Source organism: Salmo salar, chromosome 01 (genome assembly GCF_965601325.2).
Source record: "Salmo salar chromosome 01, fSalSal1, whole genome shotgun sequence".
NCBI lineage: Eukaryota > Metazoa > Chordata > Actinopteri > Salmoniformes > Salmonidae > Salmo > Salmo salar.
This window is the reverse complement of record NC_138291.1, coordinates 141,090,798-141,108,793: the sequence shown is the minus strand read 5'-3', so window position 1 is coordinate 141,108,793 and position 17,996 is coordinate 141,090,798. Positions and strand designations below refer to the sequence as shown.

At 42.6% G+C, this 17,996-nt stretch overlaps 1 protein-coding gene across 2 annotated transcripts in view; it reads right to left on the bottom strand.

Moving 5' to 3' along the window:
- Window positions 1–17,996, bottom strand: part of LOC106561151 (tetratricopeptide repeat protein 28) — an 85,106-nt gene that overhangs the window by 36,989 nt on the left and 30,121 nt on the right. Inside the window, exons 1-3 of one of the 2 annotated variants that reach the window (XM_082978843.1) lie at window positions 16,770–17,994; window positions 5,445–5,592; window positions 1,290–1,667 (exon numbers count right to left, since the gene is read on the bottom strand). In XM_082978843.1, the coding sequence (XP_082834969.1) occupies window positions 1,290–1,667; window positions 5,445–5,592; window positions 16,770–16,796 (553 nt within the window). In that variant the 5' untranslated portion in view covers window positions 16,797–17,994. Of the gene's footprint in view, window positions 1–1,289; window positions 1,668–5,444; window positions 5,593–16,769; window positions 17,995–17,996 lie in introns of those variants that run through there. The other variant, XM_082978842.1, reaches the window with a different exon arrangement.

The following is a 17,996-nucleotide window of genomic DNA, read 5'->3' as shown; positions in this document are numbered from 1 at the left end:
CTGTTTGAATGGTGTCTGTGAGTATAACAGAACTCATTTGGCAGGCAAAACCCTGAGACAGATTCTGACAGGAAGTGGATACCTGATGTGTTGAATTACCTTTAAGCCTATGCCATTGAAACACACAGGGGCTTATTAATGTTTTGGCACTTCCTATTGCTTCCACTAGATGTCACCAGCCTTTACAAAGTGTTTTGAGTCTTCTACTGTGAGATCTGACCGAACAAGAGCCTTGGAACGGTGATGGCCGATTAGACTCTGGCGCGCGAGGTCATGTTGGGTACCCTCGTTCCAATACGTTTTAAAAGAGAATGCATTCGTCCACCTTGAATATTATTCATGTTCTGGTTAAAAAAGGCACTAATGATTTATGCTATACAACGTTTGACATGTTTGAACGAACGTAAATATATTTTTTCCCCTCGTTCATGAAGTGAAGTCCGGCGGGCTTAGATCATGTGCTAACAACACGGAGCTTTTTGGACATAAATGATGAGCTTTTTTGAACAAAACTACATTCGTTATGGACCTGGGATTCCTGGAAGTGACATCTGATGAAGAGAATCAAAGGTAATGGATTATTTACATAGTATTTTCGATTTTAGATCTCTCCAACATGGCGGTTAGTCTGTATCGCAAAGCGTATTTTTCTGGGCGCAGTGCTCAGATTAAAACGCTGTTTTTGGATATAAATATGAACTTGATAGAACTAAAAATGCATGTATTGTCTAACATAATGTCCTAGGAGTGTCATCTGATGGAGATTGTCAAAGGTTAGTGCATAACTTTAGCTGATTTTATGGTTTTGGTGACGCCTGTCTTTGAATTGACAAAACATTACACACAGCTATTGTCAATGTACTCTCCTAACATAATCTAACTTTATGCTTTCGCCGTAAAACCTTTTTGAAATCGGACAACGTGGTTAGATTAAGGAGATGTTTATCTTTCAAAGGGTGTAAGATAGTTGTATGTTTGAAAAATTTGAATTTTGACATTTATTTGGTTTCAAATTTGCCGCTCTTGAAATGCACCTGCTGTTGATAGGGTGCACCACGGGTGGCACGCTAGCGTCCCACATAGCCCCAAGAGGTTAAGTCACACGTACAGCCACATCTGTCTCTCCACCCATACCTAGGTGTGTGTATGCGTGCAATTGTTTGAGTGAAAGCAATTGTGAGTGTGTGTATGTGCGTTTCAAGTGGTATTGTCACATGCACAGGATACAGCAGGTGTAAAACAGTACAGTGAAACGCTTGCGAGCTCTGTGTGGGTGGGTGTGTGTGTACCTAGCGTCTTGGCCACCTCCAGGTCTTGCTGCATGTATCCTGTGCTCTTCTCTGCGTTGCCTAGCGACCAGTAGGCTGAGCTAAGAGCAGAGAACACTGAACCTCGGAGCTTCAGAAAGAACAGAGAACAAAGAAGAAACTCAATGATCATCACGCACACATAGAAACACACAGACACACACAGACACACACAGACACACACAAACTGCCTTGCCTTCAGAGAGCATGTGCCGATCTTTAGCCCTGCCTCCAGGACCACCACTGAGGCGCCGTGGTAACCAGCGGTCAGCAGCTCCTGACCAATCACACACACCACCACGAATGGACTCTTGTCCAGCTTCATCCTCTGCAGCTGCTGGTAGGTGGGTTCCAGAGAGTCTACGACACACACACACACACACACACACACACCACACACACACACACACACACACACACACACACACACACACACACACACACACACACCCACACACACACACATAGAAATGCATTTATTAATGTATACATTTGTTTATGCAATGTTTATTCTATTACCAACACCTTAAAGCATACTTTTAATTGATATTATGTCAGCTAAACATAAAAATAAAGTATATTTAAAAAAAAGTTATAATGTTACTGTCCCCACTACACCAAAAAAATAGTTAAATACATGTCATTTTGTCCTTGAAACATTTCATTGAAGTATAATTTATACATTCCTATGGAGGAATGCTTCTTCTGGGGAGTGCCGATATGGCCAACCGCCGGCTTCAAAGCCTCTCACTGGCTTCAACAATATATATCATTGACTGTACCCCAGAACGATCAACTATTGAGAGAACAAGAAATGTACAGAGGAGAGACACTGTAGAGGATCTAATGATGAGCTTCAGGGTATACACTTTCTTACATCTATTTCTCTCTCTCTCTATTCATCTGTCAATCCATTCTCTTCCTTCTTCTCTTGTTCTCCTGCCTTTCGTCTTTTACTTATTCCTCTTGAACTGTGTACCTCACAAATCCTATGTTCTTTCGACCAACTTAAGTGGCCTTTTCTATTCAAAACTTTGTACGCATTCAACTTTCCAGCTGAAATATTACATTTCATAAAAATATTATGTAAATATCCTAAAACAAAAATATACACAAATAATACAGTGTCTGATGAAATTGCATTAGAAAGGGGCACAAGACAGGGATGTCCTCTCTCCCCACTCCTGTTTGCACTGGCAATTGAACTGCTTGCAGAAACCATTATACAGGACCCAAACGTAACAGCTATCAGTATGGGTAAACATGAATGTAAACTAAACTTATTTGCTGACAATCTCCTGATATACCTGACTAAAACTTAAAATTCAATATCCCCTTGTTAAAAATATTTTCGTAATACTTAAAAATATCAGGATATAACATTTTTGTGGAAAAAATGGAATAATGGCAATAGGGAAAATAACAACTATAGCAATCCTTTAAGTGGACCACAATAAATATTAAATACTTAAGATGCTTAAGTGGCAACAAACAACAAATATCTAAAGATAACTTTATCCCATTACTCAACAACATGAAAGCAGATCTAATTAAATGGAACAATCTCCTCATAAATCTTACAAGTAGAATAAATCTTTTTAGAATGGCATGGCTCCCAAAGTTTTAAAATGTATTTTTGGTAATACCAATTACCCCCCCGAAGACGTTATTTAAAAAAGTATACTCGGCCAAAACAGACTTCATATGGGCAAATAAAACTTGTAGAATAAATAGAAAAGTTTTACATGTCCCTAAAGCTGAGGGTGGTTTAAATCTTCCAGATTTGGAATTGTTTCAACTCGCAACCCAAGGCTTTTACTTGTGACATATAGTTAAATGTACTAAAGAGGAACAATGGGTATATATTGAAGATGTGCATGCTCCTCCCCAGAATATTTTCATGTGTCTGTTTTTAAAGGATGGAGCTAAGAACATTAACAACTTCGTAGTTAAAATGTAAATAAATGTCATCGAAAATGTCATCTACGTAATCCACAAAAGTAATGAAGGTCATAAACAACAACTAGTAATGCTGCATACTCCAAGAAAGGTTAAAATCTCATCCTTTCTGGTAAAAACGTGCTATAAATTGCTGTGGTGTAGTCACTTTTGAGGAAACAAGCTCAAGTAAACAGTACAAATATGATAAAATATGAAAATAAGAAAAATGTTATATTATATATTCCTTGTTCACTAAAACTGTATGAGTAAGGCTTGAAATTACTTGTTTTTTTCTAAATATAGTATAATACATTTATAAAAATGACTAACTATAAGATTTCACCTTCCTTAACTAAAATACATATTTGTATATTTAGTGTTAGAGAAAATGTGCATATTTTCTAAAGGTCTCTCTTAATCAAAACGTGTGATGCTGCGAACGTCTCAGAACTATAGCTTGGCTTCCTGAACTCGTTAGGAAATCACCTTTCATCTCATATTAATCTTGGCCGTCTATGACAAACAGTGTTTTTTTGTTGAACATTTATTGATTATTTTACATTATTGGCTATAAATTGATCTCTTTGATGTAATGACTGTGATGTAGGGTTCAGCCAGGAGTTGATGGACAGTCAGAAGAGCGAACAAAATGGTAGGAGGAACATCTCAGCTTCAAGTGGTGTCAGATTTCACATCCTGCTTCACACAGGCAGAAGAGACATACCCAGTGCATAATTTGTAAATCAGGAGGTCCTGGAACACATAGTGAGCGTGAGAGGGGGGGTTATCTGGGGGGCTCATGAGAAAAAAAGTGACAAACACAATGTAGCAGCACAGCAGACGGCGTAAACAGCCAGGTAGCCTACTATCTATGGTGGTGTAACGGACAACACTCTCCAAGGTGCTGATTACGTCACTGCAAAACACCCACCATAAGTAGGTTATAGCCTATAGCATGCCCACATACTCAAGTATAGCTGTGGGGCTTACAAGTCCGAATTTCTTATAAGCCTAATTTTCAAGACATCAATGTAGAGCGACATTTTTAGACGTCACAACAGAACACCTGCCATATGCATATGCACACATACTCAGCTGTGGGCAGTGCTTCATTTGAGACGGATCCTGTTCCCTCTCAGATTTGACTTAGTTCGTTCTGGCACCTAGTTTTGTGGTTCCGGTACCTCTCACAGCATGATTCATTAATTGTTTCACTGTTTTGTTTACGTTCAGTACGCTACTCCTGTTTTGTTTATCTTCATGTTTCTTATTATCAAACTCACCTTCTGCACCTGCTTCCTGACTCCGTGCGTATACGTTATAGTACGCTCAATCCAGTATAAACTAAGCTATATCATTTATTATTTAAGAGACAAAATGCATAAATTCGACAGCACAATGGCAGAGTCATTTCTTAAGTGTAAAACTAATAAGACTCAATAATGCATGACTTCTGGGAGTGCTATAAAGTCCAAAAGTTATGGGCAGAGTTAGAAAGCTGGCTATCAGAAGTTTTACTTATATTGAAGAAGTTATTACTTAAAAACTGGAAGTAAAATGTTACCCCAACATTAAGAGAATGGAAGAATCAAATGCGTTATTATTTAAATATTGAAAGAAAGCATTAGAAACAACATTGGATGTGGATATGGTGGGAGCATGTGGCTCTGAGCAAGTGCGATGTCATTAATGTTCGTGGAAATGCATGATTTTGTCTATGAATTTTGTTTATTATTATTTATTTATTTTATCTTCTTTTATCCTACTTGCTCTTCTTTCCTCATACACCTATCTCTCTTTCTCTTTTCTTTCTGCCATCTCTCCTTCTGTCTTTTCTCTTGGGGGCTTTGACACCTCCACGTGTTAGCCCGGGGGTACTGGGTACATAAAGAAATTATGGATTGTGGGTAAATGAAGGGATGATGACCACTAACGGAATGATAATTTAGTCTGACGGAAGCTCCTCCATCTTATTCCGTTTCTTAAACACCCATGCTGTGTGTGTCTGTGTTTCTCTTACTAATATAAGTGAAGCCGTCTGATTCAGTATGATGTCTCAAGAAGCAGCTTTGAATTACACTATATCTTAGCTGAAAGCACATATATTGCATTATGACCCTGAGTAAAACACACACACACATGAATCCACATACACACTCACGCGTAAACACAAACATGCAAAGACACACTTCGCACCTCGTAGTGGGGACTTCATGGCAGCCTCGACCATGCCCACCAGAAGTTGGAGACTCTTGGGGTCCTGCGCCAGACCAGAGGCAAACGCTGCCAGGGCGTCGGCATGGCGACCAAGGTACTGCAGGGCCACACCCTGACGGAAGTATGCCTGATGGAGGGAGAAAGGGAGAAGGAGAGGGGGAAAGAGAGGGAAATATTAGATATACTGGATATTCAACAGCTAGTCATCCTCTCATTTGGTAAAATAGATTGTACATGTATTAAACTATGTTTGTATGCATAAAAAGAAAGGAATTAAATAACGAATAAAATAATGTATATTTTTAACAAGATTGTAATAGTTATAATAATACTGTCGAGAGAAAGGAGATCACAGGAAACAATTAGCACTGCAGGACTACTGCTACTGACTGTGTGTGTGTGTGTGTGTGTGTGTGTGTGTGTGTGTGTGTGTGTGTGTGTGTGTGTGTGTGTGTGTGTGTGTGTGTGTGTGTGTGTGTGTGTTTGTGTGTGAATGCATCAGTTTATACTCAAAGCTCCCCACCAATACCATAACGTACCAAATTCACAAAATCAGACAGACTCTTCTGACAGCAGGTAGAGTCTGGATCCCTCCTCCCTCCCCCTCCGATCTGTCAGTAAGTCTATTAGCATGTCTGGCAGCTCCTCCAGAACCCCATGAACCACAACTTCCCTATGTGAAATAGCTATATCCCCTCTACCCCACAAGCCCACCTGCTGGAGGGACAGTTCAGGTAGAAGCAGACTGTTGCCGGGTCCATCAGATTCATACCAGACCTGGAGCAAGGAGATGTGTGTGTGTGTGTGTGTGTGTGTGTGTGTGTGTGTGTGTGTGTGTGTGTGTGTGTGTGTGTGTGTGTGTGTGTGTGTGTGTGTGTGTGTGTGTGTGTGTGTGTGTGTGTGTGTGTGTGTGTGTGAGCAGAGGATGCGCGCTGGATGAACAAGATGCTTCAATTACCGCTCCCATTAATCAAGAACAGATGGCAACGCAATAGAGACAGAGAGAGCGAGAGGGAGAGAAGGACGTGAAAGAGGAGGGAAGAAACAGGGAGAGAAGATGTGAGAGATAGGTGTGAGAGGAAGGGGGAAGAAAGAGCGAGAGGCAAGGGGAGAGAGAGGTGAGAGAGAGGGAAATCATGAGAGAAAACGAACAAGAGAAAGAGAGGAGATGAGAAAGAGCATGGAGCGCAGACAGACGACAGGTTCATGTGTGTGAGACAGGGACTGTGCGTCAGCTGAGAGACACAACACTGGTACATGTCACATAGCTTAATATCTACCACAACTCACCGTCTTACTGCTTTACCACACCAACACATCTCCCCATTACCTTAGTGCAGTACAACGGCACATTGTATTGAAACCAATTGCAGCTGAGACCAACACAGAGTTACTCACAGTCTGAGAATGAATGACTGTGTATACTGTGTTAGCATTAGAGAGAAATAACAACAACAAGCATTGGAATACACTGAGTGATTCATTCGATTAAATGTGAGTAAATCATAGGAGAAGGCCAGTGAGTGGACTAACACAGTACAGATGGAGTCAAACATATCGGCACCCTTGCACAATTCACTATTTCTGTGCTCACAAATGTATTTGTTCGATTTACAACTATAAAACATCTAAACTGAAATTCTGAAATTCAGATTTTTTACTTCAAAGTCAAAAATAGCCTCTTGTTTGAGATCAAATGTTTCATATGAGGCGACAGTACAAAATGTCACCTTTTATTTTAGGATATTTTCATACATATCTGTTTTTACGTGTAGAAGTGAAAGCACCTCATATACAATGCATTCGGTAAGTATTCAGACCCCTTGATTTTTTCCCACATTTTGTTACGGTTACAGCCTTATTGTAAAATGTATTAAATAAAAAAATCTGCACACAATACCCCAAAATGACAAAGCGAAAACAGGTTTAGATTATTATTTCTTTTAAGTATTCAGACCCTTTGCTATGAGACTATTGACTTCAGGTGCATCCTGTTTCCATTGATCATCCTTGAGATGTTTCTACAACTTGATTGGAGTAATCCTGTAGTAAATTAAATTGATTGGACATGATTCAAAAAGGCACACACCTGTCTATATAAGGTCCCACAGTTGACAGTGCATGTCTGAGCAAAAACCAAGCCATGAGATCGAAGGAATTGTTAGTAGAGCTCCGAGACAGGATTGTGTCAAGGCACAGTTCTGAGGAAGGGTACAAAAACATTTCTGCAGTATTGAAGGCCCCCAAGAACACAGTGGCCTCCATCCTTCTTAAATGGAAGAAGTTTGGAACCACCAAGACTCTTCCTAGAACTGGCCACATAGCTAAACTGAGCAATCGGGGGAGATGGGCCCTGGTCAGGGAGGTGACCAAGAACTCGATGGTCACGCTGACAGAGCTCTAGAGTTCCTCTGTGGAGAGGAATGACGATCATCTCTGCAGCACTCCACCAATCAGCCCTTTATGGTAGAGTGGCCAGACGGAAGCCACTCCTCAGTAAAAGGCACATGACAGCCCGCTTGGAGTTTGCCAAAAGGCACCTAAAGGACTCACAGACCATGAGAAACAAGATTCTCTGGTCTGAAGAAACCAAGATTGACCTCTTTGGCCTGAATGCCAAGCGTTAAGTCTGGAGGAAACCTGGCACCATCCCTACGGTGAAGCATGGTAGTGGTAGCATTATGCTGTGGAGATGTTTTTCAGCGGCAGGGACTGTGAGACTAGTCAGGGTTGAGAGAAAGGTGAACGGAGCAAAGTCCCGAGAGATCCTTGATGAAAACCTGCTCCAGAGAGCTCAAGACCTCAGAATGGGGCGAAGGTTCACCTACCAATAGGACAACAACCCTAAGCACACAGCCAAGACAACGCAGGTGTGGCTTCGGGAAAAGTCTCTGAATGTCCTTGAGTGGCCCAGCCAGAGCCCGGACTTGAACCCAATTAAAAATCTCCGGAGCTTGAGAGGATCTGCAGAGAAGAATGGGAGAAACTCCCCAAATAATGTACAGTGGGGCCAAGCTTGAAGCATCATACCCAAGAAGACCCGAGGCTGTAATCAATGCCAAAGGTGATTTGATAAAGTACAGAGTAAAGAGTCTGAATACTTATGTAAATGTGATATTTCAGGTTTTTATTTTTTACAAATGTGCCAAAATTTTGAAAAACCTGTTTTTGCTTTGTCATTATGGGGTATTGTGTGTACTGTGGTATCCCAGGAGGTCTACCCCGGGGGATGGTACTAGAGGGGAGGTACGTGAGGCGACGTTAGCTCCCTCTGCTGGGAATACGGGAGCTGGGCACTCCGAAACGGACAGCTAAGTGGAGGTAATTAGAGGAAAGTGCCAACCAGCCGTGGAGGCTAAATAAAAGGAGCACGATGGCACACTGCGGGAGAGAAGGGAGAGAGACGGACACCAGTTAAGAGAGAGAAGGAAGACCGAGCAAAACCTAAGTTATTTCTTTGATATATTTATTTTCTGTCTTAGTAAAGTTGTTTTTGCGGACTAAAGCCTCCCTGTCTCTGTCAATCTCTGCACGCTCAACCCAACACCCCACGGTTTACCACAGTACATACAAAAACGATTTCATCAATTTTAGAATAAGGCTGTAACGTCACAAAATGTGGGAAAAGTCAAGGGGTCTGAATACTTTCCGAATGCACCGAATCTAACCCCCCCATGAGTATTTGGACAAAATGTACTTATAGTGTATTAACGTTTAGTATTTGGTCACATATTCTCAGCACGCAATGCCTAAATCAAGCTTGTGACTCTTCACAGTTGTTGGATGTATGTGCAGCTTGTTTTGGTTGTGTTTTGGATTATTAGATGCAAAGTTTGGTAGGATGATGGCACAAACCATCTTTCTGTTATCAATCTCTGCATCTGCATTGTTGTTCAAGTAAATGTGTTTCTGTGGAAATGGATAAAAGTAGTCCTTGTGCATAGAGTTATGTAATTGATCTCACTTGTGGTAAGTTGCAGGTGCCTACAAGATAAAAAACAAACAGCCATTCAACCAGTTTTGAAAAGAGAAAAAAACGAAACATTCTGCTCCATTTTAAAGTGCAAGGGTGCCAATATATATATATCTGTAACTGCTCTGAGTACGAGTGTTCTCCCTTCAAGCTACATATACAGGTCACACACACACACATTTGTTTTACTATCCTTGTGGGGACCCAAAAATATATTCCCACTCAAAATCCAATTTTCCCTAACATTAACCTTAACCCCAAACCCTAAAACTAAACCTAACCCTAAAATAGCCTTTTTCCTTGTGGGGACCGGTGAAATGTCCCCACTTGTCCAAAGTTTTCTTGTTTTACTATCCTTGTGAGGACTTCTGGTCACAAGGAGAGTAAAACCAAACCACAGAGAAACAAAGACACACACATATAAACTTTCATGCTTTGATTGACAGTCTAATTACCAGTGTAACAGAGCCAGCCCTGCTGCTAACAGGATCAGAAGGCTGTGTGTGTGTGTGTGTGTGTGTGTGTGTGTGTGTGTGTGTGTGTGTGTGTGTGTGTGTGTGTGTGTGTGTGTGTGTGTGTGTGTGTGTGTGTGTGTGTGTGTCTCTGTGTGTGTGTAGGGGGGGGGGGGGGGGGGAGCAGGCAACGCCAATAGTGTATTTATGCGTCTGAGAGAAGCTGTCCCTGCATCACACTATTTACATCCTACCATGACAGTGAGTGAGGGAGACATGGCGCAAAACACCTGTTAGATCAACCCACATCTGCATGTTAATTATCCCTCCATCTCTCCTCTCTTTCTCGCTCTGTCCTCAGTGTTTCCCCTATATTCATTTAGCAGCGCCAGACCACCACTGCTAAATTGTTGCCGCCACAAAAATGTATAATAATCATCAAAGGTAAACAGGTTTGCAGTGTAAACTTAAACCACTAAAACCAGATATAAAGTATGTAGAAAAAAATCATGGCGCAATATACACTGCTCAAAAAAATAAAGGGAACACTTAAACAACACAATGTAACTCCAAGTCAATCACACTTCTGTGAAATCAAACTGTCCACTTAGGAAGCAACACTGATTGACAATAAATTTCACATGCTGTTGTGCAAATGGAATAGACAACAGGTGGAAATTATAGGCAATTAGCAAGACACCCCCAATAAAGGAGTGGTTCTGCAGGGGGTGACCACAGACCACTTCTCAGTTCCTATGCTTCCTGGCTGATGTTTTGGTCACTTTTGAATGCTGGCGGTGCTTTCACTCTAGTGGTAGCATGAGACGGAGTCTACAACCCACACAAGTGGCTCAGGTAGTGCAGCTCTTCCAGGATGGCACATCAATGCGAGCTGTGGCAAGAAGGTTTGCTGTGTCTGTCAGCGTAGTGTCCAGAGCATGGAGGCGCTACCAGGAGACAAGCCAGTACATCACGAGACGTGGAGGAGGCCGTAGGAGGGCAACAACCCAGCAGCAGGACCGCTACCTCCACCTTTGTGCAAGGAGGAGCAGGAGAAGCACTGCCAGAGCCCTGCAAAATGATCTCCAGCAGGCCACAAATGTGCATGTGTCTGCTCAAACGGTCAGAAACAGACTCCATGAGGGTGGTATGAGGGCCCGACGTCCACAGGTGGGAGTTGTGCTTACAGCCCAACACCGTGCAGGACGCTTGGCATTTGCCAGAGAACACCAAGATTGGCAAATTCGCCACTGGCGCCCTGTGCTCTTCACAGATGAAAGCAGGTTCACACTGAGCACGTGACAGACGTGACAGAGTCTGGAGACGCCGTGGAGAACGTTCTGCTGCCTGCAACATCCTCCAGCATGACCGGTTTGGCGGTGGGTCAGTCATGGTGTGGGGTGGCATTTCTTTGGGGGGGCGCACAGCCCTCCATGTGCTCGCCAGAGGTAGCCTGACTGCCATTAGGTACCGAGATGAGATCCTCAGACCCCTTGTGAGACCATATGCTGGTGCGGTTGGCCCTGGGTTCCTCCTAATGCAAGACAATGCTAGACCTCATGTGGCTGGAGTGTGTCTGCAGTTACTGCAAGAGGAAGGCAGTGATGCTATGGACTGGCCCGCCCGTTCCCCAGACCTGAATCCAATTGAGCACATCTGGGACATCATGTCTCGCTCCATCCACCAACGCCACGTTGCACCACAGACTGTCCAGGAGTTGGCGGATGCTTTAGTCCAGGTCTGGGAGGAGATCCCTCAGGAGACCATCCGCCACCTCATCAGGAGCATGCCCAGGCGTTGTAGGGAGGTCATACAGGCACGTGGAGGCCACACACACTACTGAGCCTCATTTTGACTTGTTTTAAGGACATTACATCAAAGTTGGATCAGCCTGTATTGTGGTTTTCCACTTTAATTTTGAGTGTGACTCCAAATCCAGACCTCCATGGGTTGATAAATTGGATTTCCATTGATTATTTTTGTGTGATTTTGTTGTCAGCACATTCAACTATGTAAAGAAAAAAGTATTTAATAAGATTATTTCTTTCATTCAGATCTAGGATGTGTTGTTTAAGTGTTCCCTTTATTTTTTTGAGCAGTATATGTTTTTAAATAAGATCATCAATGAGAACTAACAATCACCAAAATAAACTAGACAGTCTGGGAGATTCAAACATTTTAAAAATGGCATGGCATGGTGGCCCCCATTGATGTTGTTGTAATGTTTGAGTCACTCAGATACTAGAAGAACATGGCATAGGCCATGGCAAAATGTCTGGAACTGCAGGAAATTTGCTTTAAACAAACAAAACAATTCTCTCAGCCCCATTCAAATAATGTACAGAATTTCAGGAAACTAGCTTAAGAAGTGAAACATTTCCTATCTGCCCCATGGCAAAAGGTGTAGAATTGTAGGACTTTTGCTTTAAAATGGCAACATTTTGTCTCTGCGGCCAAGAGGAGGGACTTTAACATTTGGATAGAAGACAATGCCATTGGTTTGTGTGTGTGTGTGTGTGTGTGTGTGTGTGTGTGTGTGTGTGTGTGTGTGTGTGTGTGTGTGTGTGTGTGTGTGTGTGTGTGTGTGTGTGTGTGTGTGTGTGTGTGTGTGTGTGTGTGTGTGTGTGTGTGTGTGTGTGTGTGTGTGAGAGAGAGAGAGAGACAGCCAGCACAGTGATCATGTCATGCTCACTATCTAGGTTTCCATCCAATTGGTGACAGATTTTCATGCACATATTTTGAAATCAGCATGAAAACAATATGAGCATTTTCCCACCATAGATGTGTTTCCATCAAGTTGACTTGTTGCAGATAAAAGGCTGTGCGTGATGACGTTGTGTACAGGAAAAAACACTTTAGCGGCAAATTCCCATGTACCGAATAAAAAATACAAGTTAAATGGGTTTCCATCGCATTTTAAACTCTTCTGATGGTTTTGTCACAAAAAATGTTGCATTTTATAGTGAATGTGCCCGCTCTAGCCAACATCTCGCAGATACAGGACGGGTATAGCCTAAACGATGAGATTAATATGGACAAAAGAGCGAGATTAGTTTTATTTGTTAAACAGCAGCCAAGCTTCGATCATGTCACCAGAATAAGTCCCAGAATATTTATTGGAAAGGAGCATCAAACTCATCACTGAGCACTTTCACCACCCTGTGAAGTTCAAAATGTATTTAATCTGTAGGCTAATAAACTGTATGGTTTCCCAGGTCGTAGTGGGAGGACCACGCAACATATCATCGTGTGACCCCAAGTTTACTTCCATATGATGTTATCTCAATATTCATGCATAAAAGCATTTCCACCGCTATTTACCGCATAATAAATGTTACCAAAAAAAGATCCCACCTCCTCTAGTGTATTTCGGTTTGTCTACATTTGGAAACTTCACAGGCAAATTTGCTGTTTCCATCAGGCCTGTCGTAACATTTTTTTTATCCGACATGTACTTTAATTACATAAAAAGGTTGGATGGAAACCTGGTTAATGTCTGCCAATTACTGTTCAATTTACCACCACAAGAAGCTGCAATGAGATTACGAGGAGAGAAGAGAAACCCCCACACAGAATCACCCCGCATTTCTCTCACTCTCTTCCCTCTCTCTCCACCCATCCCTTTCTCTACCTTTATCTCTATCTCTCCTGAGATGTCCCATATTGCTCCTGGCCTTTTCAGTCACTGTGACATTTGCTCTCCTACTGCCTGCCTCTGTAAGACCATGTAATGAACGCCACTGGCTGTTGCACACACGCACACACACATCACACAGACACCCATTCACACGCACACACTCCTGCACGCACACACACAACACATTCTCTCCTTTTCTCTGCAATGTCTGGTTATTATAGCTCTTTGTTCTCTCACCATGCAGTGCTGAAGTATTAAATATTTAATGTTATATCCACACACCAGTCTAATACAGATGCATGTTACCCTGTACTTATGCAGTGTGTGTGTGTGTGTGTGTGTGTGTCACTAGCATGTTTCTCTGAATTATTTAACATCACGTCATGCCAAATGGTGTCTGACCATGTGCTGGGAGCTAATAGAGTCACACATTTTGTGTTTGTGTGTATGTGTCTATACTGCAACCCAATGTCAAATCTCTCTCTCTCTCTCTCTCTCACAAACCCACACACTGGGTAGAGTGGAGTATTTTCCCAGCATCAACTCTAAGGTTTTGAACAGGTACGATGAAAAACAACCTCTCCAATCTTCTCAATGCTCCACACTGCTCATCTGACTGCTGCTTGCTGACACTGGGCCCACTTCTCACATGCACACACACTTTCTGTCATAGCTGGGGTGAGCAATGGTACATCACAACGTTGTGTCTACGCTTGGTTGACATGAAAGGCAGAGGGGAGGAGCAGCAGTGAGGCGGAGAGGAGAGACAGCAGGAGAGAAAAAGAAAGATGAGAATATCGTCTCATGGATAGATTACGTTACATAACATAAAGATCTCACTTCCTGGCAGTATCTCCTTTAAGGATCTACATGGTTGATTGGCATTAAATGAAATAGCGGAGGGGAAGAGAGAGATAAAGGGGAAAGGAGGGCACCCACATTGATATATTGACTGCATTACATTTTTATACATTGACTGCCATTCTGTATACACACATTCACTCTTAAAAAGGGTTATTCAGCTGTCCCCATAGGAGAACCCTTTTTGGTTCCAGGTAGAACCCCTTTTGGTTCCAGGTAGAACCCTTTTGGGTTCCAGGTAGAACCTTCTGTGGAAAGGATTCTACATGGAACCCAAATGGTTCTTCTACCTGGAACCAAAAAGGGTTCTTCAAAGGGTTCTCCTATGGGGACAGCTGAAAACCCCTTTTAGGTTCTACAGTAGATAGTAGAGAGTCAGCAACACACTCGCCTCGCAACGTTGGCATGAGATCTGGGACATTTTCAAGTTGCTGTAGCTAAAGGATTACTCTGTCATAAGTTTGTGCACGATAAAGTTATTGTGTTGCAATATTACACACAGCACTCCTTGTTAACGGGGAGAGGAGGTGAGGGAGGGGGTAAGTCAAAGTATGGTTATAAGAGGCTTAGCTGTATTGTAAGTAAATATATTACCCCAGAAGCATTGTTAGTCACAAGCATTGTTAGTCACAGGGGAACAAGAGAGGGAGAGAAAAGGGAGGGGGGAGAGAAAGAGAGATTTTATTTATTTCACTTCTCTCACGCAAGCCACTGCAAAAGCTAAATCTGTCAATCAAACACTACTGAAACTATTTATGAGGAGTCTCTCTTCTCTGTCACACACGAACGCTCAGATGACACACACACTATCATAACAACACACATTATTTATATTTAATGCAGGGGTGAAAGTAGATAGGATCTATGTGGGCCTAGTCTTTTAAAATGTATTACATTTTATTGTGGTATAAACCCAACCAGTCATGATGTTTTCCTCTGCTTGTCAAACAATCACTTCAAAGGGCTCCTTTACTAGGCTACCCGCGCACGTTCATCCACTCACAACATATTTACATCCTCCAAACAGTTGTGAATGGAAAGACACTTCTGTTACACAAAATACCAAAAACCGTAATGACATTTGGCAATTGTCATTGCGCCAGAATGTATGCGTCCACTGCTGTCCGCGCGCGTCTCGGTATCGGCCACTCATCTCTGCCAAAATGTCAGTGTTCTCCTCGAACCACATCGCATTTGAGAGGGTAGGCTATACCCGTTTTCAAGTCCATTCGCAAATTGTTCATGCCTCTAACATGCGGTAATGATAAAAAGTGGCGTAATAGCCTACAGTTTTCTGGAGATTTTTTTTTGTTTTTGTGACAGGCTCATGTTTTACCGGTACGACATACTCCCACTATACATTTTGTCGGGACGTCTTAACGGACCGTACCGCCTTGCTTACACCGGTAATTTAATGCAACACTGAATGTACACAAACAGAGACACAGACACACAATATCTGTCTTCTGAAGCTAGGGTAAACATTAGTAGTAAACGGGAGAGAATCTACAGTACTCAATAAACCTGGTCCTGGAGCGATACAGGATGTATAGGCTTTTGTTTCAGCCCAGCACTAACACACCTGATTTAACTAATGATCAATAAACACTTGATCAACCTTACTCTAGTCCTAGGTCCTGGCGTGTGGGGTGTTTTAGTCATAATAACACTACTAATAGGGCTCCGGAGTGGCGCAGCCGTCTAAGGCACTGCATGTCAGTAATAGAGGCGTCACTACAGGCCCTGGTTTGAGTCCAGGCTGTATCGCGCATCGTCCGGGTTTGGCCAGGGTAGGCCTTCATTGTAAATAAGAATTTGTTCTTAACTGACTTGCCTAATTAAAAAAATAATAACAATAATAAACCCATGCAAGGTACAGGTAGACACACATATAAGACACATAGATAGGGCATAAACAGTCATTAATCTGTTTACACCATCACATTACACACCTGGTCTTACACACAGTACTATATCTCCAGAGAGAGAGGCATTAAGTACATTATAGGGTATCTCTCTCGCTCTCTCACTGTGTGTGTGTGTGTGTGTGTGTGTGTGTGTGTGTGTGTGTGTGTGTGTCATATTACCACTCCAGCAGATTACAGGCCCTGTCAGTTACCTGTACACAATGGGAAAGAGTAGAGGTATTTTCCCACAGGTCTATCTGAGTGTGGTGTGTCTGTGAGAGAGAGGGTGTGTGTGATCTTGGCTAGTAGCCTATGTGAATCTGACATATCTCTCCATGGACACTCAACTTCTGGCAGAACACAAAGGCAATAGCGACACAATCCCCATGTCATCATCCAATTTTTAAGTGTGCATGCAAGGCAACTTGTAGCCTCAGCGTCCAGAAAGAAGCCCTATGTACAAGTCCCAATTACCTTCTTCCGGGGCTGCCATTTCATCATATTTGAAAACCACAAAAGTCCAGCATCAAAGTGTCACTCAGCCTGTGGAGGGGGCCTGAAAGTCAGTCATCATACCGCCCACCCAGCCTCAGGACTGCCGCCTAACCCCTCTCTGTGCTGCGGAGGACTGGGCTGACACCGGGGTTGTGACGGCCACCTGGGGGTCTCCGTTAAAGCCCACGTCAAAACGTACATCCAGGTCAATCTACAGGGTGGCGCGTGCTTCGGCTGAAACAGCGTCTAGTCCTCTTTGGACTCACTTTCGGGAGTTTAGGTTAAGAATGAAATTCAGGCTGATAGAAGTTTGATGTCCCGTTCTTATTTTTCTGAATACATTTCCAATTAGGATGTGTGACAGCCTTGCAGTCTTACATCCATCCAAACAGTTTCTATAACTTCATAATAGGTTAGCTATTGTGAATTTGTGGTCCGTTATTTTAACGCTGGGTAGTCTGTGACTGGATGGATGTAGTATGTAGGTACCGCAACCCTGTAATAATGGCATACGTTTCGCAATCAGTGTCACATCTCCCTGGCTACAAAACTTGCGATGCAGAATTCCAACAGGGAGTAATTCCCCCAAAAGAACTCCAGAAAACAGCGTGAGATAGCCTACATAGAAAAACGGAGAGAGGGCAAAATATGAGAGAGCCCGTCACTACAAGAGAAACTGTCCACTGTTTAAAAAATCCTTGAACTATATTTCCGGATATCGGTTGCTGGAATAACGTGGCTGGTGAGGCTATGGGCTGGAGACTGGAGTAGCGTAGGGGAACGAATTCCCTCCCAGGCGCGTGCGCTCTACTCCCGCTGTGTGTGTGCGTATGGAAAGACTGCGAGTGTGTGAAAGAGAGGTAGCTAGAGCTCGCACTCCACAGGGTCATAGAGCCGTCACCACTTATCAATGTTACGTTACAGATGCTCCAGCCTAGTCTCATAGACGAGACGTAACATAGAAAACGTAAATATGTGACTCTCAAATTAGTATGATATGTTATGTTTGGCAGGGTTATTAAGACAGAAGGTTACCAAAGAGTGGTTGGTCAAGGTGGATGGGTTGGCATATATCGTGAATGTTTATCAACCCAAAGGTTGCGTGTTCGAATCTCATCACAGACGACTTCAGCTAATTAGCAACTTTGCACCTACTTGCTACTTTGCAACTATACTGCACAAAAATATACATGCAACATGTAAAGT